General features: G+C 49.3%; 1 protein-coding gene across 2 annotated transcripts in view; it reads right to left on the reverse strand.

Annotated features, from left to right (window-relative positions):
* LOC115657768 (gamma-aminobutyric acid receptor subunit beta-4) overlaps positions 1 to 21579 on the reverse strand; it is a 125591-nt gene that overhangs the window by 49596 nt on the left and 54416 nt on the right. For both annotated transcript variants that reach the window (XM_030575971.1, XM_030575970.1), the window contains exon 4: positions 5156 to 5376. In XM_030575971.1, the coding sequence (XP_030431831.1) occupies positions 5156 to 5376 (221 nt within the window). The remainder of the gene's footprint in view (positions 1 to 5155; positions 5377 to 21579) is intronic.

Consider the following 21579-nt stretch of genomic DNA (forward strand, 5'->3'; position numbering starts at 1 on the left):
TTCAATCTCTTAATACTTCTGCTTATCATCATGAGTTAAGAGGGACCAGGGGGCTTCATCCTGCCTCACCTTGCTCGTAGCTCTGGCAGGACTCCTGAATCTTAACGCATCTCATGCTAGGGACTCCCTTCTCCCAAGACAATCTGTCTTTTCCCCCTGCATAAGTGTTCCAGCTCAGACAGACACAATACCAGCCATTTTGTTTCCTTCTCTGATCCTCCTCATTGCTGTTTGTTTATTAATGGCTTCTTCTGTCTTATGCAGAGTGATTACATAAGATCGCAGACACGGAGGGAAAGAGCTCAGAGCTGCTATTAAAAACCTGCCATATTCAAGTCTCTGCCTGTGCCAGGCCCATGCTGCGAAGCCTGTAGATCAGTTCCGGCATTCTCGGGCACCTGGTCCTGACAACTGCCCCAGCTGGACCTGCTTTTGGATTTGGATTTCCCTTCAGCCTGCTTTTTCCAAGTTGTCTGTCTCACTTATTATCCCTGGGCCTTGTGCTCCTCCCTTGATGACAGCAGCTCCCTCTGTCAAACTTCTCCATTCAATTCATTCAAGTCCTTTCTGGCCTCTCACCATCCATATGCCCTCAGTCCCTTCATCAAAGGGGCCAGGGGAAGAACACTCATCAGCTGGCACAGTAAAGTGGCAAAGCACGTCATCAAAACTTCCATTGCCTTCAAAAGAAATAGGAGCAGACTCTTAATGTGGTGTGTGTGTGTTTGCACAGGCGTGAGCACAGGGGGGAATTTCCCTCCTTTGATGTCTTCTCAAATAGAATGAAGTCCCTCTCCTCCTAAATTTTCCTCATCACTGGAAAGCCCGACACCGTGACACCATGAACTCTGCCTTATCTTCAGAAAGTCTGTCCATGGTTGTGAATGAGAGAGGGGAACACTGTACACAGTTGCCAGGTCCTGCAAGTGAGTGGAGATGGAGCCAGCTCTTGGTTTGCTAATTTATTTCAGTGTATGAAGTAGGTAGGTACTGGTACAAATCCTAAAACACATACAGTTGATACCAAGAAAAAAATCATGTTTTGTCTCAAACTGCTGGGGGTTGGGACCCTTCAGGGGGTCGTGAGGTTATTACATGGGGAGTCACGAGGTGTCAGCCTCCACCCCAAACCCCGCTTTGCCTTCAGCATTTATAATGGTGTTAAATATATTTAAGAGTGTTTTTAATTTATAAGAGGGGGTCGCACTTGGAGGCTTGCTATGTGAAAGGGGTCACTAGTAGAGAAGTTTGAGAACCACTGATTTAAATTCTTCCAAGAAACCAAAAAAGACAAAAGTCCATCAAGGCAAAGACTCCAGAAGTGAAGGAAAGTGAGCAGGGGCCACCTCAGAACTGAAACGGCACGGGGTCAGTGAGCCATGAGGGGACCAACCCCACAACTCTGAGCAGCACAGAGTGAGTTCACCTCAGAGGGTTATGTCTACATTGCAGCTGGGCATGAACATCCAGGCAGAATGAGTCACACTAGCAGGCCTCGACTAGCATGCTAAAAATAGCAGTATGAACTTTGCATCTCCGGTGGAGACTCAGGCTAGTCAGTCCAGCTCAGGCCCAGGGGGTCAGGTCAGCTGGTGCCCGAGCCACAATGTCCACACTGCTGTTTTTAGCACACTAGCTTGAGCCCCGCTTGTATGCGTCTGTCTGTCCAGGCTGACAAACTCACTTCCTGCAGCAGTGTAGACGTGCCCATTTTGGACTCCTACTGACTTTAATGGGGACTTATAGAGGCAAAATTATTAATTACTCTATGAGAAAAATCTCAAACATTTAACCTTTCAAAGTCTCTCAGAAAAATATGCTGGCAAACATCACTTTCTGCCTGGCAGTGAACACAACTTCTGAAGACCTTGAATGGTTTACAAATTCTTGGTGAATCCCTGTTCTTCCCTTACTATGGTGCTGCAGCAAGTTAAGACAAGCTGCTATTCGTGGCTGGAGTGCACAGCCCCAAACCTTCCAGCCAAAAAGCTGAAAGAGTTTGTTTTCTACTCAGCCTCTTTGTTCCATTACAAAGTTGCCACATGACCAGCAACCACTTCTCAGGATTGAGGGACGTTACAGGGATCTGGAAATGGAATAGCAAGGGGGTGATGCAGATCAGGATTGAGGTGAGTTGACAAAATTGTGGGGGAGAAAGCAAGTTTTAAATCCTTGGAGTGCAAGAGACCTAGACTGAAGTCCACTGACAGCACTGTGTAGTGCCTGGGACTGGACTAGCCCAAGGTCAAATGTAGGGACTAAGGAGCGTTGTCAGAGCTACTGTATATGGTGAAAAGTAGCTTATATAGTACTGACCTTCACAATGCCCAGCATGAAGATGCAGTTGCTATTCAGCACTTGTGACTTGATTAAACTTCTGTTTTGTTTATGGCATCTTTCTGGTATCTCTCACTCTTTCATTGAGGGAACCAAAGTTTAACCAATGATCTTGAACCCCAAGGGCAAGGGCCTTTTTCACAGTAGCTCATAAAGGGTCTGACATTTGCAGCAGATCTGCCCCAGGTTCCAGCCAAGTTATTTTGGCTTTTTCCTTTTCCATGGAACCATGGGTATTAGAGATGCTATCCCCATGTCTCTTCCTGCACCACAACTCCCCAGGCTCCTCACCCCGGAGCTTTGGGTTACCCTCTCTACATATTTGCATATTTTACTATAAATTGAATCAGGTCTGGTTATTTCCTGCCCTGGTGTATGACTCTTCCAGGATTCCTGGCACTATAGATTAGAGGTCCCATTTGTTTATGGTCCTCCAACTAGCTCTCAGTCCAAGCCAATACGAATTAGTTGTGGAGTAAGCTTTCATCAGATGTTGTGTATCAAACACATCCCCAAGATGAAGCAATATTACATCTGCTGCATTCCCTTCATCCACTTATCTGCTAATTCTATCAAAAACTTCTCCCCAACAGAGGGACTGTCACAACAGAGCAAAGGGGAAGAAGAAAAAGGCCTCATCTGTCCATGAAAACAAATTACTCAAAGCTCGATCTTGTTCTCATTGATGTTAACGGCAAAGCTCCCATTGACTTCAGTGGGGCCTAAATGGACCCTAGGGGCTCTATCCTGCAAGGTGCTGAGCTTCTGGCCCTGGTACAGCAAAGTACTTAAGTGTGTGCTTAAAGCCCTTGATTTGTAACTTTCTGAATGCCCCTGCATTTCCAACATCACAGTCCGTTGCAAAGAAAATGACTGAGATGCCACAGCAAGAGGGAGTAACTTCACTGCAAGATCAACTTGAAGGAGAGGATGGGACTGGAAGGAAGGTGGCATGTGAAGAAACAAACATAGCTATGGTACTAGTAAAAAAGACCAGAAAAACTATGAAAAACACAAGACAGAAACAAAAATCACGTTGCTTAGCACTGTATCAATTTTCTCCACTCTGGAAGCTCAGTTTGAAAGACTCCCCTTTCAGTGAAACTCTCACATGCTACAGAACCCAGTAGATCTGGCATCAAAATACAGAAAGGACCTGATGTTCAGAAGAACTCTGCGATTTTGCTCCCATGTTTTTGCAGATGTATATAACTGAGGGTGCAGTTTTGTGGATCTAAATAATTGCAAGCATAACACTTCAGTATTTAGCTGCCCAACTGCACCTGCCGGTCAGGTGTCCACATACTACTTAATGTGCTAGAAATTATTTGTCACCGCAAAATTGCACCTTGCAGTTATTGATGTCAGCAAAAACACAGGTGCAAAATGAAAGGCCCCTGAGAAAATGTTGCCTCGAACCTCTAGGCACACGATGGAGGGACTTTTTAAAGTGTCCCTCAGAAGACTGCAGTTTCATCACATTAAGACTTCTGGCCTGCAATGAACATCGGACACTTCCACTGAATGCAACAGGACTTGCAGACTCTGAATCTCTCATGACTTTTGTGGTGGGTTCCATTGTGCTCTGCCATCAAGGGAGCAGACTCCAAGCAACCCACCAGACAGTGTTTTATTTAAACACAGATCTTAACAGGAGCCTGTAGGTAACAGGGGCAAATACCTCAGTCATCCTCTTCCTCCTTAGCCCAAATACCAGGCCCCTTGTCTCACCCCTGAAGATGGCCTGTCCAGGGTAGTTCTGAGCTCTTTTCAGCTGCAGCCCCAGCAGTTAAATACAAAGGAATCATTGTGAATGTATGAAATGGAAATTCCCCCAAAACATGCAGCATCAAAGGAGCTGGTGCTGTGTATGGTAAAGATTGGTGCAGTTCATTCCAAATGGAGATATCTCCTTCCCCTTTGCTGGGCTGGGAAGTAAGTCCAGTGCAGCTCTCTCATTTATTTGTGACTGTTGGTGGCAGGTCTAAGAGCTGTGTGTAAACTTGGGCACTATTTCCTTGCTAAGTATCAAACTTTCTAACCCCAACCATCCTGGCACTAGTGTCAGCCAGAAAAGAAAAAGCTGCAAGAAGTTATTTATTTTATACTGGGGAAAGTATATATTTATACTGTCTCATATAAATTGATCTGATTTGGTTCAAACTTTCCATCAATATTCACCTCTGGGCAGAAAGGAGACCTGGAAAATTTCATCTCTATTACCCAAACTTGCAGAAAGTTATAATTAACGTATTATTGAAATACTGAGCTGTTAGATAGTGCTTTTTATCAGTAGAACTCAAATAACTTTGCAGAGGAGGTGGGTATCATTATCCTCATTTGACAAATGGGGAAACTGAGGCACAGGACAGGGATGTGACTTGCCTCAGGTCACCCATCAGGCTAACGGCAGACATGTGAATAAGACCCTGCTCTCCTGAGTCCCAGCCCAGTGCTCTATCTTCTAGGCCACACTAGGCCCTTTTGAAAGGGGCATTTCAAATGGAAACATTATGCAACTTGAACTATAGCAACCTGAAACAGTATGCAACCTCAGTTACTCCTCTGCCCCTAATACTGGTCTACTCCAGTTCAGGGATCACTTTGCCCACCATTGAAATGCAACCACTTCTGGTGTGAAATGCGATATTGGACCACTTAGAAGTGAGCAACTCTTGTGCAAGTCTTTCTTGGCCTGGCTATGCTTTCTTCAAAGATGGATTTTGAGAGATGGTCTGTGTATGGCCAGAGAGTTGGATGATAGGACAGCAATGTCATTCATGAGCATACAAGTAATGAAAACTCCTCCCACGCTTACCTCAAGCCATACAGCACTGTCCCATCTGGATGGAGCCGAATCATGCGGTTCTTCACTGTCACCCCATGCAGGAAGGACTTCTTGTCATTCAGGAAATAGGTGTCAGGAAGCCACAACTGGTCAGCCACCCGGTTGTCCAGGGTCAGGTTCAGAGGAAGGTCACTGTACGCTAGGCGTTTGTCCCGCCAGCTCTGCTGGAAATACATGGTGATGGTGTAGTCCTGGGAGAGAAAACACACAGCCGTCAGGCTGTCCCATGGGAGACACCCTGGTCCTTTGTCTCACTCCTGCTGCCACTGAGATGACTGACATGTCTCCAAAGCTTTTGCACCCAGGGGTCTGCATTCCCCACATGGTGTGTTATAGGAACTGTGCCTTCTTTTGGAAAAGTAAAGCTACAGGGCACTGGAGTGAGCTTTCTAAGGGGAGGAATTGGCTTGACTTGTCACTGATTCAACACTCAAAGGACAGAACTTGTTGCAGTTCAGCCACCTCCTTCCTGCTCCACATTCTGCCCACTGCTCCTTAACACCAGAGTCACAGTGTGGTGGCGTGTGTCTGAGATCAGGGAGACAACAGAATACATACAAAGTTGGCTAATTTTTTTTGAATGGCAGTGGCTCCATCAGTAGAATTGGTCAGTAAGGTCCCGTGGGAGGAAAATCTAAGGGATAAAGGAGTTCAGGAGAGCTGGCAGTTTCTCAAAGAGACAAAATTAAAGGCACAACTGCAAACTATTCTGATGTGAAGGAAAGATAGGAAGAATACTAAGAGGCCAATATGGCTCCATCAGAAGCTCTTTAATGACCTGAACATCCAAAAGGAATCCTACAAAAAGTAGAAATATGAAAGAATTGCTAAGAAGGAGACCAAAAGAACAGAACAAGCATATAGGGACAAAATCAGAAAGACTAAGGCACAAAATCAGTTACACCTGGCAATGGACACAAAAGGCAATAAGAAGAGATTCTTTAAATATATTAAGTATCAGAGGGGTAGCCGTGTTAGTCTGGATCTGTAAAAGCAGCAAAGAGTCCTGTGGCACCTTATAGCCGACTTGGGGGTCCATGAAATATTGTAAATCAAAATGGGGGTCCTCGGGGTGCTAACGTTTGAGAACCACTGTCCTAGGGTACTTAAGGAATTATCTGAAGCAATCTCGGAGCAGTCAGAAATTATCTTCAAGAACTCATGGAAGACAGGTAAGGTCCCAGATCATTGGAGAGGGGCAAACATAGTACCTATCTTTAAAAAGTCCCACATGACAGTCTCATAAGCTAATTATGGAAATGTGGTCCAGATGAAATTACTATAAGGTGATGCACTTGTTGAAAGTCTGTACTCAAAGAGTAGTTATGAATGGTTTGCTGTCAGACTGGGAGGATGTATCATGTGGGGTCTGACCGGGGTCAGTCCTGGGTCTGGTACTATTGAATATTTTCATTAATGACTTGGATAATGGAGTGGAGAGTATGCTTGTAAAATTTGCAGATGACACCAAGCTGGGAGGGGTTGCAAGCATTTTGGAGGACAGGATTAGAATCCAAAACAATCTTGAAAAATTAGAGAATGGGTCTGAAACCAACAAGATGAAATTCAATACAGACAAGTGCAAAGTACTTCACTTAAGAAGGAAAAATCAAACGCACAACTATAAAATGGGGAATAACTGGCAAGGTGGTAGTACTGCTGAAAAAGATCTGGCAGTTAGAGTAGATCTTAAACTCAATGAGTCAACAAGGTGATGGCATTTGAGAAAAAGGCTAATATTCTGGAGTATAATAACAGGAGTGTTGTAAGACATGGGAGGTAATTGTCCTGTTTTATTCAGCACTGGTGAGGCCTCAGTTGAAGTATTGTGTCCAGTTGTGGGTGCTGCACATTGGGAAAGAGGTGAACAACTTGGAGAGAGTCCAGAGGAGAGCAACAAAAATGATCATAGGTTTAGAAAACTTGATCTATGGGGATAAGTTTAAACAAAATTGGGCCTATTTAGTCTTGAAAAAAGAAGACTGAGTGGGGACCTGGCAACAGTCTCCAAATAAGTTAAGGGCTGTTTTAAAGAATCATAGAATATCAGGTTAGGAGGGACCTCTAGAGGTCATCTAGTCCAATCCCCTGCTCAGAGCATGACTAATCCCAAAACAGATTTTTGCTGCAGATCCCTATATGGCCCCCTGTAAGGAGGTGCCCTGGCTCCCCGCCGCGCCTGAGGGGGACGAGCCAGAGCCGGCGCCTCAGTGGGCGGAGTCAGCATGGCCTGTCCCAGCCCCCCGGAAGTCAAGGGGCGGGACAGGAAGTATAAAAGCCCGGCCCCAACACTCAGTTGGCCGCTGGCCGCCGGAGAGGACAGACGCTGGTGCCCGGGCTCCTGCCTAGCCGGACCTACCACGCGCCCACTACCCAGAGGAGCGCTGGCCTGACCTGCCTCGCGCCCATTACCCGGAGGAGCGCTGCCTGGACCTGCCTCGCGCCCATTACCCGGAGGAGCGCTACCCAGACCTGCCTCGCGCCCACTACCCAGAGGAATGCTGGCCGGACCTGCCTCGTGCCCACTACCCAGAGGAGCGCTGCCCGGACCTGCCTTGCGCCCACTACCCGGAGGAACGTCGGCCTGACCTGCCGTGTGCCCGATACCCCGAGGAGTGGCCTGAGCTTCCCCATGACCGGTACTCGGAGGAACCTATGGTCTGGGACCCGTCAGACGACGCCGGCAAGAACCAGGTACCCAGAGAGGGGGAGGTTGGAAGTAGCCCGGGGATAGCCGACCCTGGTTTGGCTCCAGAAGAGCCCGAACCCATGTCAGTGTGTTGCGGCCAGGATCCCCACTGACCGCAGCGGGTCTTGACCGCTGCTAGTGCCCCGGGCTGGAACGCAGTGGAGTGGGAGGGCCTGCGTTCCCCCAGGGTGGCAGACTCTCCCTCTTCCCGCCTATTGTCACTGCTCTGCCCTGATCCAGAGGGCAGAGCGAATTAGACTTATGTTTGGTGCCCGCCTGAACCCAGGGCTGGGCCCCGTTGACTTTGCCACTGCTCTGCCCTGACCCAAAGGGCCAGAGCTAATTAGACTTGTGTTTGGTGCCCTGCCCGAACCAAGGGCTGGGCCCCGTTGACTTTGCTACTGCTCTGCCCTGACCTAAAGGGCCAGAGCTAATTAGACTTGTGTTTGGTGCCCCGCCCGAACCAAGGGCTGGGCCCCGTTGACTTTGCTACTGCTCTGTCCTGACCTAAAGGGCCAGAGCTAATTAGACTTCTGTTTGGTGCCCCCCCCCCCCCGAACCAAGGGCTGGGCCCCTTTGACTTTGCCACTGCGCTGCCCTGACCCAGAGGGCCAGAGCGAACTAGACTTGTGTTTGGTGCCCCGTCCGAGCCAAGGGCCCGGACTGATACGGTGTTTGCTCAGCCCCTGCTAGGGGCCTGAGCCTGAACTATTACTGCCCGGCCTGTTCAAGGGCCTGGGCTGATACTGTGTTTGCTCAGCCCCGCTGAAGGCCTGAGCCTGAACTATTGCTGCCCGCCCTGTCCAAGGGCCGGGGCTTATTGACTTTGAGAGCCCCGTCCCCGGCTAGAGGGCCGGGGCTCTACCCTGTTTACAGACCCTGTACCCCGCTCAACACCTGCTGAGAGCTAAGCCTACCCGGACTGCGGCGCGCAAGGAGGCGCCCTGGCTCCCCGCCGCGCCTGAGGGGACGAGTCCCGACACAACCGGCTTACACCCCCTCAAAGACTAAGCTCATAAACATGGGTTTAGCAGGCGAATGCTCAAACCACTGAGCTCTTTCCCTATGGGGATGGTGATCCATTTTTCTCCATGTCCACTGAAGATAGGACAAAACGTAATGGGCTTAATTGACAACTAGGGAGATTTAGGTTAGATATTAGGAAAACTTTCTAATTATAAGGTTAGTTAAGTTCTGAAATAGGCTTCCAAAGGGAGGTTGTGGCATCTCTGTCATTGGAGGCTTTTGTGAAGGAGGTTGGACAAACACCTGTCAGGACTAGTCTAGGTTTATTTGGTCCAGCCTCAGTGCAGGGGGCTGGACTTGATGACTTCCCGAGGTCCCTTCCAGCCCTGCATTTCTGTGATTCTATGAAGACCCCAAAACTGTTGGGGATCAGGCTGGGGTTTGTGTATATCCCAGATTCATTCATCAATCATATTAATGGTCATGTCTATGGCTCTCATCATCACAGTGTTGATGGAGTGCTGCCACATCAAGCTTCACCTACCACCTTTAGTGGTTGGACCCCTAGAAGGGAATCTGTTCCAGGTTTGGGTATATAATTATTATTACGTGTCTTGCAATAGCACATGAGGGCCCCAATCATGATCAAGGCCCCATTGTTCTGGATGCTGCACAAACAATTAGTAAGAGACAGTCCTTGCAGAGCTTACAATCAAAATAGACAAGATACACTTCGGGTAGAAAGGGAAACAGAGGCACAGATAGAAGTGACTTCGCCAAGGTCACCCGGTGGGTCAGTGGCAGAGCTAGGAATAGATGACGGGTCTCCTGACTCTCACTGCCCACTGGATCATAATTCTCTCTCTCTCTTATACAGCACTGCCTTTTAGCCACCAAAAAAGAGGAAATTATATGTATCGATATATACATAAACTTAAAGAAAATATATCCCGGGGTAAACCTGCATGAGGCAGGGAGGGGATTTCTGGCTGGCTCGGCCAATGTTTGTTGCAAAGAAGCAGGCAGTGGAAGCCACTTTCACTTCATTTATTCTTTTAAAAAGCAGAAGGATTGTTAAGGGAAAATGGCAACTTTCACCTCTAAGCCAGGGGTTTAAAGTCAGGCTAGCTTGGCAATGACTGAAAGCTATTACCCCTAGATTCACTATATGAAGTGAATTGGGGGCTCATTGAAGTTCTAAGTAGGCAAGGAAGCATGTCTTGAAAACCACAATGAGAAGGGGACATTAACAGCCTTATGGCTTAGCAGAGAGGCTGACTACATAATGAGGCAGGGAGGCTGAGATCTTGTTCCCCATGGAGCTGACCTGTCTGTCAGGGTTGGGGCATGTTGACAGGATGGCGAGGAGTAGCTTGCGCTGCCATCGCCCATGCTGCACTTGTTCTGGGGATTAGCAGAGGACTTTGCTCTCTAGGGCTGTCAGTCCAGCACTAAATCCAGCTAAGAGCCCAAAATAATGAAATGATCCCGCATGTGTAGCAAGCCCTCCTTAGGTGTCTGAAAATAGGCCAAATCTCAGCCAAGTGGATGGAGCTTGAATTTCCATGAGAAAACATCAAGATAGGGCAAATGAGGGGGCTTGATTACTGTGCAAATAATTGCTGCTAAATCCCTCAGCCCATTCCACCACGACTCTGTCATCTTATAAGAACAGCCCTAGATGGTAGGCATAGTAACTAGACAATGCCTATACAGAGCGGCTGTTTGCTCTTCCCAACCATCTTGCTTCAGCTTCAGAGCAGCCTGGAATGAGTGTTGTGATCTCATGACCCTGTGTGTGAGCAGCCTCCTCTCATCATCTTGTGAAATGCTGATTGGGCTGGAGGGGACAGGGTTTGGCTCATTCCATCTCGCTCTTAATTCAGGATTTTTTGCATCCTGCAATTCAGCTGCCCTTGTCAGGATACAAGATGGGTTTGTGAAAATTGGTTCTTTCTCCTGAAGCTTATATGGTGGTCAGCTTATGCACAATGGTGCCATACTTAGGAAGCAAGGAGATTATGGTAGCCCAAGTTGCCATAACACTGATGATGGAGTGCTGGCACACCATTGCTTTCTCTTTACATGGAGAATATCTGTACAAACAGTCTTGATTCCTAATCTATTGCACTGCTATGCAATGCTATGGAGTGGGTGGGGCTAAGACACATCAGAGAGTGGGGTGGAGCTACGATATATCCAGTGGGGCTAAAATAAACTGAGTGGGTGTGGTTAAAGTAGGACAAGGAATGGGGTGGGGCTAAGGTAGGGGGTAGGCTACAGAGGTTGAACTGAAGTTTCAGAATAAATTACTGCTGGCAAAATTAATGGCTAAAAACCATTTCATAAATATGAAGTGCCCCATAAGTCACTGTAGGAAATCCCTGTAAAGCAGTGAAGAGATGGTACAGGAGGCACCCTACCCTGTGGATTTGCACTGAGGGCAGCCAGACTCCTGCAGCTTCTGAGCGTGCAACCTCTCTCCTGAGGGATATAGAAGCCCAAGCTACCCCTGTGGTGGGGCTGCTTTGTGGAGCAGCTAGCTGAAGGGGACCCATGCTGGGAAGGTCAGGGAGGCATTCTGCCAGCCTCTCTCCTGCCAGACTTCAACTGCAGCTGTGAACATTCAGTGCCTCTAAAAACTAGGCTCATGTAGGGCACCCAAGAGCTGAGGTACCCATAACTACTAGACACTTGCAGGAAATTTAGGCCTAAGTGTGGCCTATGGCCACAAAGCTGGAGTAGAACCCCAGGCCTCCTGACCCTTAGTCCTGTGTTTTAATCAAAATCCACATACTGATACTGCTTTCTGACTTCACCCCTGAATGTGCCAGGAGTTTGGTTAACAAACAGGCTTTTTTAAGGATTGCTAAATTCCTCTCCCATCTCTCAGAATGCTCAGCAATATCTTCAGAGGGCCTTTCCCCAGGAACTCCACACACTTGCAATGAAACACCCCTCAACAGTCTGGCCCCACATTCCACTGTAACAGTGAAGGAGCAGAACAAATCAGCATGGTGCCTATTTTTATTATTATTGAACCATCGGTTCTGCCATTCCTCCCCAGTCATGGCAATGCTCCTCAGGTCACCAGCAGTACCTTCTGCTGTCCCAGTCCTAGAACCCTCACTAGCTCTGCCAGTACACCTCAGTTCTGACCCTGGCTTTCCTAGTCTGGGCTCCCCTCAGGACTCTGCACCTCAGCCCTTAAACAAAATACCCCTCTGTGATATACACTGAGTTCCAAAGAACTACATGGTTGGTGGACTAGAGAAGAGAATTCATAGACAGGTGATGCCCCAGAGCACCCCCTTGCGGCCTGAGACAGCCCAGAAGGCACCTGGCCTCAGTTTCCCTCTGAGTTCCAAGAATAAATAATTTACACCCCATCTTTAAGAACATTATTCCCCCATTATCAGTGCTAATTTATTCAGATTAGCCATCTCCCCTTTTTAATTCAGGGTCTTTCCCAATCTATCTTCTTGGGCCTGTGCATTACCAGTCCTGGACTGTCAACTCTCCACTCAGATTCAAGGACTGCACAGCCTCCATCTTAGGGCTGTGAGGTTTGCTTTCAGCCCTGCCTTAAGAGCCTACAGACTCTGCCCTGAGGTTCAGAGGTTTCACAGCCTTCCTTCCTGGGAACTGAGAGTTTTCACTCCTGACCTTCCCAGCCTGCATGCTCTCTCAAGTCCAGGATTTCACAGTCCTCCTAGAAACTTTGCACATCAAACTCATTCATCCCTCCCTCCAGGCTTTTTCAACAGCTTCTCCTTGACTAAACTTGGAGCCTTCTCTTAAGTCACCAGCCCAGACACTAATCAGATTCTTGATTCTCCCCAGGTGGGTTTAATAACCTCAAACACCTGTCTGCATTGGCTGAGAGAGATGGGACCCTGGCCTCACTCAGTCTATAAGGCTCCTAGTCCCAGGCCCTTAAAGGAACAATATATTCCCCCTCTCCAACACTAACTGCTTCCCGAGACCATTTTCCTCTCTCCAAATGACTGCTCTAATTATTTTTCTATTTTTCATCTGCTTACCCTGGACACCTGGGGTAACTGCTCCCCCACACACACCCAAACTGATCTCCCCTGGCTTTAAAGGCCAGTACCCCATTAGAGGGCAAATGATCAGTATGGACCACAGTGAGAGTAAATAAAACTCATGGCTTTTGTGACCTGATCTAGGCTGGAATGAGAGGATCTGGGGGTTAAAACATAAGGTATTAACTTTCTGAATCAGCATTCTATTTCCCTACTGGTTTTACAAACCAGTCATCTAGCACTGGTGAGCTACAGAGAGCTTTCTGGGAAGTGGAAGAGCAAATATTCAAGCCAGTTCTTTCCCAGGTTCCCTGGCTGCTCCTGTGTGCTTCCTTTCCCTCCAACTCACAGCCAGACATTACTGTGCAATGCCATGAATCTGTATTTCTAGATAACCCCCATTATCTTTTACAAAGCACTACAGTCCACCTAGTATTTAGTCCTTCTCATGGATTCTCCCCATCTCTGGCTCTCTTTCCCTCTCACTCCTCCTCTCTCTCTTTCTGTTCCCCCCCACCCCCTGCCCATCTCCTTTACTTTCTCCATTTTGATTTTTCTCTCTTCCTCCTCTTTCCCATACATCTTTCTCACTCCATTTCTCAGTATCTTCCTTTCCTCTCCTAGCCCAGTGCCAATCTCTGCTGAGTGATGTGTGTGATTGCTGGACAGAAGTGAAAGAGCCAGGCAGGCATTCAATAGTCAGAGGTCAGAGTTCTCTTCAGGAGAAAAGGTGACACTGACACTGACATATTAATGGGCTGCAGCTCCAAAGCACAGGGAGGGGAGACTTTGAGAACCAAGCGTGCTCTCTGGGAGCTGCTAACAGAGTGCAATGCACATAACAGGTACCTTATTACATCTGAAGGAGAGGGCACCAAACCAGAGCCCATGCCACTGGGGAAGGCACTGATAAGTTACCCTACAGCATGCAAGAGAGACTGTATCACAGAGGAAAGAAGCCATGCATGCCAATCATATACTATGTTTGATAGATGCTGTATCCCACGGAGGAAGCAGGGACCCCATGAGCTCTATCCAGCACACTGTATCTTCCTAATATTAACAGATGATAGATGGATGAAAAAATATCCAGACATGGATGGATGCTAGAACTATAGGTATCGATCTGTTCAATGAGGGTCGCAAGGCTACAAACCTATTAGAAAAGATTACAGTGGAAGCCTCCCCTTCAGACATGGATAACATCATAACTGAGGGTGACACCATCCTTTCCGAGCAGAGTAACCAGACTGATTCAATGTGTGCAGTAATCCACAGGCTCTGGATTCCTGACTCCCTACGCTGACATTCTCACAAGGCATCAAGCAGGGATCCCGCAGGGCATCAGTCAAGATCCCTGTGTTCTGGGGTTTATCCACCAGCCAGGCTGACATTGTAGCTTCCCAAAGCTCCCACTCTGCACACTCTCACAAGAACGGGCCCCCCAGGCTATGAGTTGATTCTCAAGGGAATGGGCATCCCCAACAAAATGAACACCCACTGTCCTCTGTCAGTAGTCTCTGCAAAGAGGTGAGAGCCTGGGGACTGAACACACCTTGCACCCTTGGGCTGGTCTCCCCAGGTCAGCATTAGTGGGACAGTGTGGCCTACAGTCATCCTGCTGCCTGTGCTGGGCTGGTGCGGAGGATAAACAGAAGAGCTTGTAGCTATGGGGAGGCTCGCAGTCTATGGGCTTGTCTACATCACAAAGTTGCAGCGCTGGTGAGGGGGTTACAGCGCTGCAACTTAGGAGGTGTACACATCTGCAGGGCATCACCAGCGCTGCAACTCCCTGTTTGCGGCGCTGGCCGTACTCCCGTTTTGTCTCGGGTGTAGAGGATCCAGCGCTGGTGATCCAGCGCTGGTAATCAAGTGTAGACACTTACCAGCGCTTTTCTTGACCTCCGTGGAATAAGCAGGTATCCCAGCATACCTGAGGAAGCCTCTGGTAATCAAGCAGGTCTCCTTCCCCGGTTTGCTCTCGCGTTCCCCGAACCCCCCGAGCAAGCAGGTCTCCTTCCCTGCGGTTTGCTCTCGCGTTCCCCGAATCCCCGAGCAAGCAGGTCTCCTTCCCTGCGGTTTGCTCTCGCGTTCCCCGAATCCCCGAGCAAGCAGGTCTCCTTCCCTGCGGTTTGCAGGGGGGTTCGGGGAACGCGAGAGCAAACCGCGGCGAAGCTGGTCTCCTTCCCCGGTTTGCTCTCGCGTTCCCCGAATCCCCGAGCAAGCAGGTCTCCTTCCCTGTGGTTTGCTCTCGCGTTCCCCGAATCCCCGAGCAAGCAGGTCTCCTTCCCTGTGGTTTGCTCTCGCGTTCCCCGAACCCCCGTGCAAGCAGGTCCCCTTCCCTGCGGTTTGCAGGGGGGTTCGGGGAACGCGAGAGCAAACCGCGGGGAAGGTGGTCTCCTTCCCTGGTTTGCTCTCGCGTTCCCCGAACCCCCCTTGAAGCCACCCAACAGCGCTGCAGTGTGGCCACATCTAACACCACTTGCAGCACTGATTGCTGTAAGTGTGGCCACTCTGCAGCGCTGGCCCTATACAGCTGTACTAATACAGCTGTAACAACCAGCGCTGCAAAATTGTAGATGTAGACATACCCTATGTGATTTTCTACAGCAGTGCAGCTCTCCGGCACTGCTATCCACAGCGGGAGCTGCGCTGCAGACACAGTGATGGGCATTTTGACCTCCTTGTTTTCAACCAGGTAGGAGGGCACAGTGGTACCCTCTCTATGCTGCAGCTACCCCACTGGTGGAAATGTGTCTGTGCAAAACTGCTTACACATTTCCTAGTACAGATGAGGTGGCTAGAGTTCTCAGTTCAGCACCTTTTCAGCAGCATGCATTCACTCAGGGCCAGGAGAGTCCACTGAGTTCTTACCTGGGTATGTAGTGGGAGGTGAGGGTTGCATGGCCCAAACAATGGCCAGGCAGAATTCCGTTCTCTGCACTAACGAGGGGGGCAGAGGCTGATCCCTCCTCACTTCCTTGGGGGCACACAGCACCCCAAAGGGGATATGCCCTGATGAAGTACACTAACCATGAGCCTAATTACATGTCTGGGTCCCCTGAACTATACCTTAGTGCCTAGTCTCCATGCACAGTTACTCAACCTGCATGCTCAAATTCTGGGATTCTGCAGATGCAGCGGTTGTGTGTTTCTGTGGGTACTGCCATTGCATTTCTGCTTTACCCTTTAAAACTTTGCCATCAGGGCCAAATCCAGGTTCCACTGAAGCCTAGCGTTTGTGTTACAGATGCCAGCTGGTAGCAGGACACTGCGTGGGATTGCTACATGGCTTGTATTGTCTAGGATTACCTTGATTTGGGAGTGATCCCACACCCGGCTCATTTAACTCCCTGGGACACTATGCTCTTGCAAAGACACACACAGTTACATGAGCAGCAGCAGCCTGGCTCTAGCTAAACTTGGCTGCCATGGCTAGACATGCTGTGACTTGTCTGTGCCTGGCATGCACGGTGCCCCAGCCCCACCACGTGGAACTGAAGTACTCCGTAGGCAACAGGCAGCTGAGGGAACAGCTCCTTCTGGGCCAAGTGGGAGCAGCTGGGTTAAGTCTCACTCAGCTGGAAGACACTGGCACGTCTATCACAGTAATGGGAGGAGAAGCATGTGTCCTGGGCTCTCTCTAGATAGGGGGCTTCCCTTCTCCAAATCCCCTGCCAGGGTCCCTTCACCTGGTTGCCATGGAAGAGATGTGGAGAGGCCATGTTGGCTGGCTGGTCTCTGGCTCTCCAGCTACTGCTCTAGGTTTTTTTTTATTTATTGTCCCATTTTTTTCATCAAAGAGGCAGCCTTGGGAGCCCAGCTGCGTGACAGGCCCTGCTCAGTGCTGCGCCTCCCATTCACCCTCTCCTGGAGCAGACACAGCACCTGAGCCTGCTGGAAGGCTTTCCGAGCGTGACCGTCCTTTCAGGATCCCTTTGGGATCCCCTTACGTTTCTGCCATTCCCTCCACATCACTAAGCCACTGGCTCTTTCCAAGCTGCCAGCTCCAGTCTCCCTCTTCTCCCTCACCCCTCAGTCTCCAGTTTGGTGGAGGGTTTTTTTCCCTTCTCTCCCTTCCCCTCCTCCTTGCACATATAGAAGAAAGGTAAGAACACCCCAGGGGTCAGACAGCCATTCACATTCCAGAGCTGCTCCTCTCTGCTGAGGAATGCTGACTCAGGGTACGTCTACACTACAGGATTATTCCGATTTTACATAAACTGGTTTTGTAAAACAGATTGTATAAAGTCGAGTGCATGCGGCCACACAAAGCACAATAATTTGGTGATGTGCGTCCATGTACCGAGGCTTGCGTCGATTTCTGGAGCATTGCACTGTGGGTAGCTATCCTGTAGCTACCCCATAGTTCCTGCAGTCGCTCCCACCCATTGGAATTCTGGGCTGAGATCCCAATGCATGATGGTGGAAAAACAGTGTCGCGGGTGATTCTGGGTAAATGTCATCACTCATTCCTTCCTCCATGAAAGCAATGGCAGACAATCATTTCGCACCCTTTTTCCCTGGATTGCCCTGGCAGACGCCATAGCATGACAACCATGGAGCCCGTTTTGCCTTTTGTCACTGTCTCCGTATGTGTACTGGATGCCGCTGACAGAGGTGGTACCGCAGCGCTACACAGCAGCATTCATTTGCCTTTGCAAGATAGCAGAGACGGTTACCAGTTGTTCTGTACCGTCTGCTGTGCCATTGTAAATTGGCGATGAGATGACGGTTATCAGTCGTTCTGTACTGTCTGCTGCTGTCCTGAGTGTTCCTGGCCGACCTTCGCTGAGGTCGGCCAGGGGCGCAAAGACAAAAATGGGAATGACTCCCTGGGTCATTCCCTCCTTTATGTTGTATCTAAAAATAGAGTCAGTCCTGCCTAGAATATGGGGCAAGTGTACTAGAGAACCAGTGTATCAGAGAACCAGAGAGCACAGCCGCTCCATGTCAGATCCTGCAGAAATGATAGCTGCATGCCATTCTAGGGGGTGTCCCTGCAACAACTCCATCCATTGCTTCCCTCCTCCCCAAACCTTCTTGAGCTACCGTGGCAGTGTCCCCCCCCATTTGTGTGATGAAGTAATAAAGAATGCAGGACTAAGAAACACTGACTTTTTAGTGAGATAAAATGAGGGGGAGGCAGCCTCCAGCTGCTATGATAGTCCAGGCAGTACAGAATCTTTTCTTTAGACATGAAGGGGGGGGGGAAGGTTGATGGAGTTCAGCCCCCAGTTGCTATGATGAGGACAGTTACCAGCCATTCTGTACCATCTGCCGGGAATAACCGGGAGTCATTCGTATTTTTACCCAGGCGCCCCCGGCCGACCTCACCTGAGGCCAGCCAGGAGCACTCACGGGCTGATGACGGCTATCAGTCCTACTGCACTATTCCATCTGCCACCAGGGAAGGGAGGGGAGAGGATGCTGCTGTTCAGTGCCCCAGCACCATGTCTACAAGAAGCATGCGGTAGACATACGGTGACATTGAAAAAAGTCAAGAAATGATTTTTTTCCCTTTTCTTTCACAGGGAGGGAAGGGGGAGTAAATTGCCGAGATATACCCTGAACCACCCCGGACAATGTGTTTGAACCTGCAGGCATTGGGAGCTCAGCCAAGAATGCAAATGCTTTTCGGAGACTGCGGGGACTGTGGGATAGCTGAAGTCCTCAGTCCCCCCTCCCACCCTCCCTCCATGAGCGTCCATTTGATTCTTTGGCTTTCTGTTACGCTTGTCACAGAGCACTGTGCTGTGGACTCTGTATCATAGCCTGGAGACTTTTTTCAAATGCTTTGGCATTTCGTCTTCTGTAACGGAGCTTTGATAGAACAGATTTGTCTCCCCATACAGTGATCAGATACAGTATCTCCCATACGGCCCATGCTGGAGCTCTTTTTGGATTTGGGACTGCATCACCACCCATGCTGATCAGAGCTCCATGCTGGGCAAACAGGAAATGAAATTCAAAAGTTCGCCGGGCTTTTCCTGTCTACCTGGCCAGTGCATCCGAGTTCAGATCGCTTTCCAGAGCGGTCACAGTGGTGCACTGTGGGATACTGCCCGGAGGCCAATACCGTCAATTTGCAGCCACACTAACCCTAATCCGATATGGTAATACCGATTTCAGTGCTACTCCTCTTGTCAGGGAGGAGTACAGAAACCAGTTTAAAGAGCCCTTTATATCGATATAAAGGGCCTCATTGTGTGGACGGGTGCAGTGTTAAATCGGTTTAACGCTGCTAAAATCGGTATAAACGCGTAGTGTAGACCAGGCCTTAGAGACTAGCAACAGCCTGCTGTGGTACTGAAATCAGGAGCCTACTTGCAGGCCTCTTGTGCCTTCTCCCAGCTGCTGAAGACAGTACTAGCCTCCTCCTGCATTAGGCAGCCATATCTGGGGGAGTCTGACAGTTGGGACCCCATTGATTATCTCAGTGTCTGGTGGAGCTCAGCAGAGATCCCTTTTCATGCCATCTAAGGGCCCCAAAGGAAGTGATCCAGGGAGCATGGTGAAGCATTTCAGTATTAGGCTAGGACTGCACCAAGGGGAACGTGGCCATGCAGAATGCCAGAGGTAATGGGTTTAGGTCGATAAGGGATACACTAGGATGCTCTTCAAGGTACTGGGAACCTCCATTGTCCCAGCAGCAAAGAGTCCTGTGACAGGCATTGTCCCAGGGGGCACGCTGGATAAAGCTGAGGGAACAGCAGCACACAAAAAAAAATTGTTGGCATGTATTAATTTGAATTCTAGAGCAAATTTTCATTGGATCATGTTCATGACACTATTTGTGTTTGCTTCCCTCAGCTATCAGAGCCCTCAAGCTTCCCTAGCCATGCACACTTGTGAGAAACACATTCTGAGCTCGAATATCCATCAGGAGCAAATTTCAGCTTGTACATTATAAGTCACAGTATGTCGCTGTGTTGGTTGGTTACATATGCTATCCAATCAGGGAAGAGAAACAATGCCACGCGACTCGCGTAAGTAACCCACACAATGCAACGGGTGAACACTCAGAATGTGCTGCGGATGGAGAACTGTTCACTCAGGACATTGGTGTGTATCCCCAAAGAATGAGAACCAGCTGGGTTGTGGGCAAACAGAAAGGAATTCACCAGTGAAACACAGTCTGGTGAGCTCTAGAGTTGGGATGTGTGAGTCCAGGATGCACCAAGGGGTAGCATGTCGGGATGAAGCGAAAAGGCTCCTGAGAGTGCCAGACAGAATCACAGGACAGCCCTGGAGGTGACCCGTGGATACTCTGCAGAGCACAAGATTCTCACTGAGGCACTGGGAAAGCCAGGAGGTGCCAGGGCTTACAGATGAGCGAGAGAACACTTGGGGGTGCTGCAGGCTGTTTATATGCCACACAGCATGTTGAAACTCATCTAGGGGTACCAGACCCATGGATGGGCCAAGCAGCATGGCAAGATGCTCCACAGGGAGAATTGATGAAGCAGAGTGACATGTTGAGATGTTCCTGGACCCACCAACATACAAGGGAACAAAGCATATAGTGCTTAGGGAAAGGGAAATGCAAATCCATAATACCGGCTGATTCTTTACCATGATGCCACAGCTGTCAGATCCCCAGCCCAAGCACATGAGACTAGGCTGTTAGGTGCAGCTGGGAGAAGAGGAAGTGCAATGGAATCAGAAACACCACTGCCACCAATATATATATCAATGGATAAATATTGTCATTGTCCCAGGGGGCTTCCCCATCATACGGGGGGGAGAACACACGGGTCCAAGTCCCTATGGGACTCCTTCCTCCTCCCCCCGAGTGATCCCAGAGGCCAGCAATAAGAGATTTGACTCCATGTCCTTGTAAGTTAAAGGCTGAATTATCAATCTAATGAGCTAAATGCACAGGGCTGGGCTCCCATCTATCCACTGGTTTCTCAGTCCTTTGCTTGCTGACATGAAGCAAGTTTGGAGGGAGAAGAAAAGAAACATCTTGAACTCTAGTGTGAAGCAGACAGCTCTCCTCTGTCCCAGGACAGAGCATGGAGTAATGGGGGCAGTAGGAACAGCTTGGGATGGGGGGGGAGGGGGGGGAGAAAAGGGTTGTTAAGAGGCTGGTGGAAGGGAGGAGTTCAGCAAATGCTCAGAGCTCAGCCAAAACACAAGGCAACTGGAGCAGGAGCCGTTAACACACCAGAGATCAGTCTCCTCCTTACCCTTCTGAAACAACCGCCCAGGAAGCTCCCTCCCCCCACAATCCCACCTACCCAAAAGCACAACACAGCTGAAGAAGTCATTCAGTGACAATGACTCAGGGACCCTCGGCTCCAGGTTTAAGGTCATATGCTACAGGCCTGATCCCTAGCCCACTGATGACAATGCAGCTCAGATCCTCAAAGGTATTTAGGCACCTAACTCCCATTGCTTTGCGGGAGCAGGGCACCTTAATACCTTTGAGGAGCTGGGCCTGGGAGTCAACTCCAATGATCTTTGGATCAGTCCCAAAGCTCTCTAGCCTGGGTGGTTGGGTGGAGAGTTCTGGGCCTCTGCATAGACTCACACACAGAGCTCTCTCTCTTACCCACCCAGGCTGCATCCTCCTGGGACCCCTAAGTAAATTCCCTGAATTTCTGTGTCGTTGCCCCTGTGACATTTCCACATGGCTTACTTACCACCAGCTGGCCCACCCCAGAGTATGATGTATTTGTTTGCACTGC

The sequence above is a fragment of the Gopherus evgoodei genome, chromosome 9, assembly GCF_007399415.2.
Source record: "Gopherus evgoodei ecotype Sinaloan lineage chromosome 9, rGopEvg1_v1.p, whole genome shotgun sequence".
NCBI lineage: Eukaryota > Metazoa > Chordata > Testudines > Testudinidae > Gopherus > Gopherus evgoodei.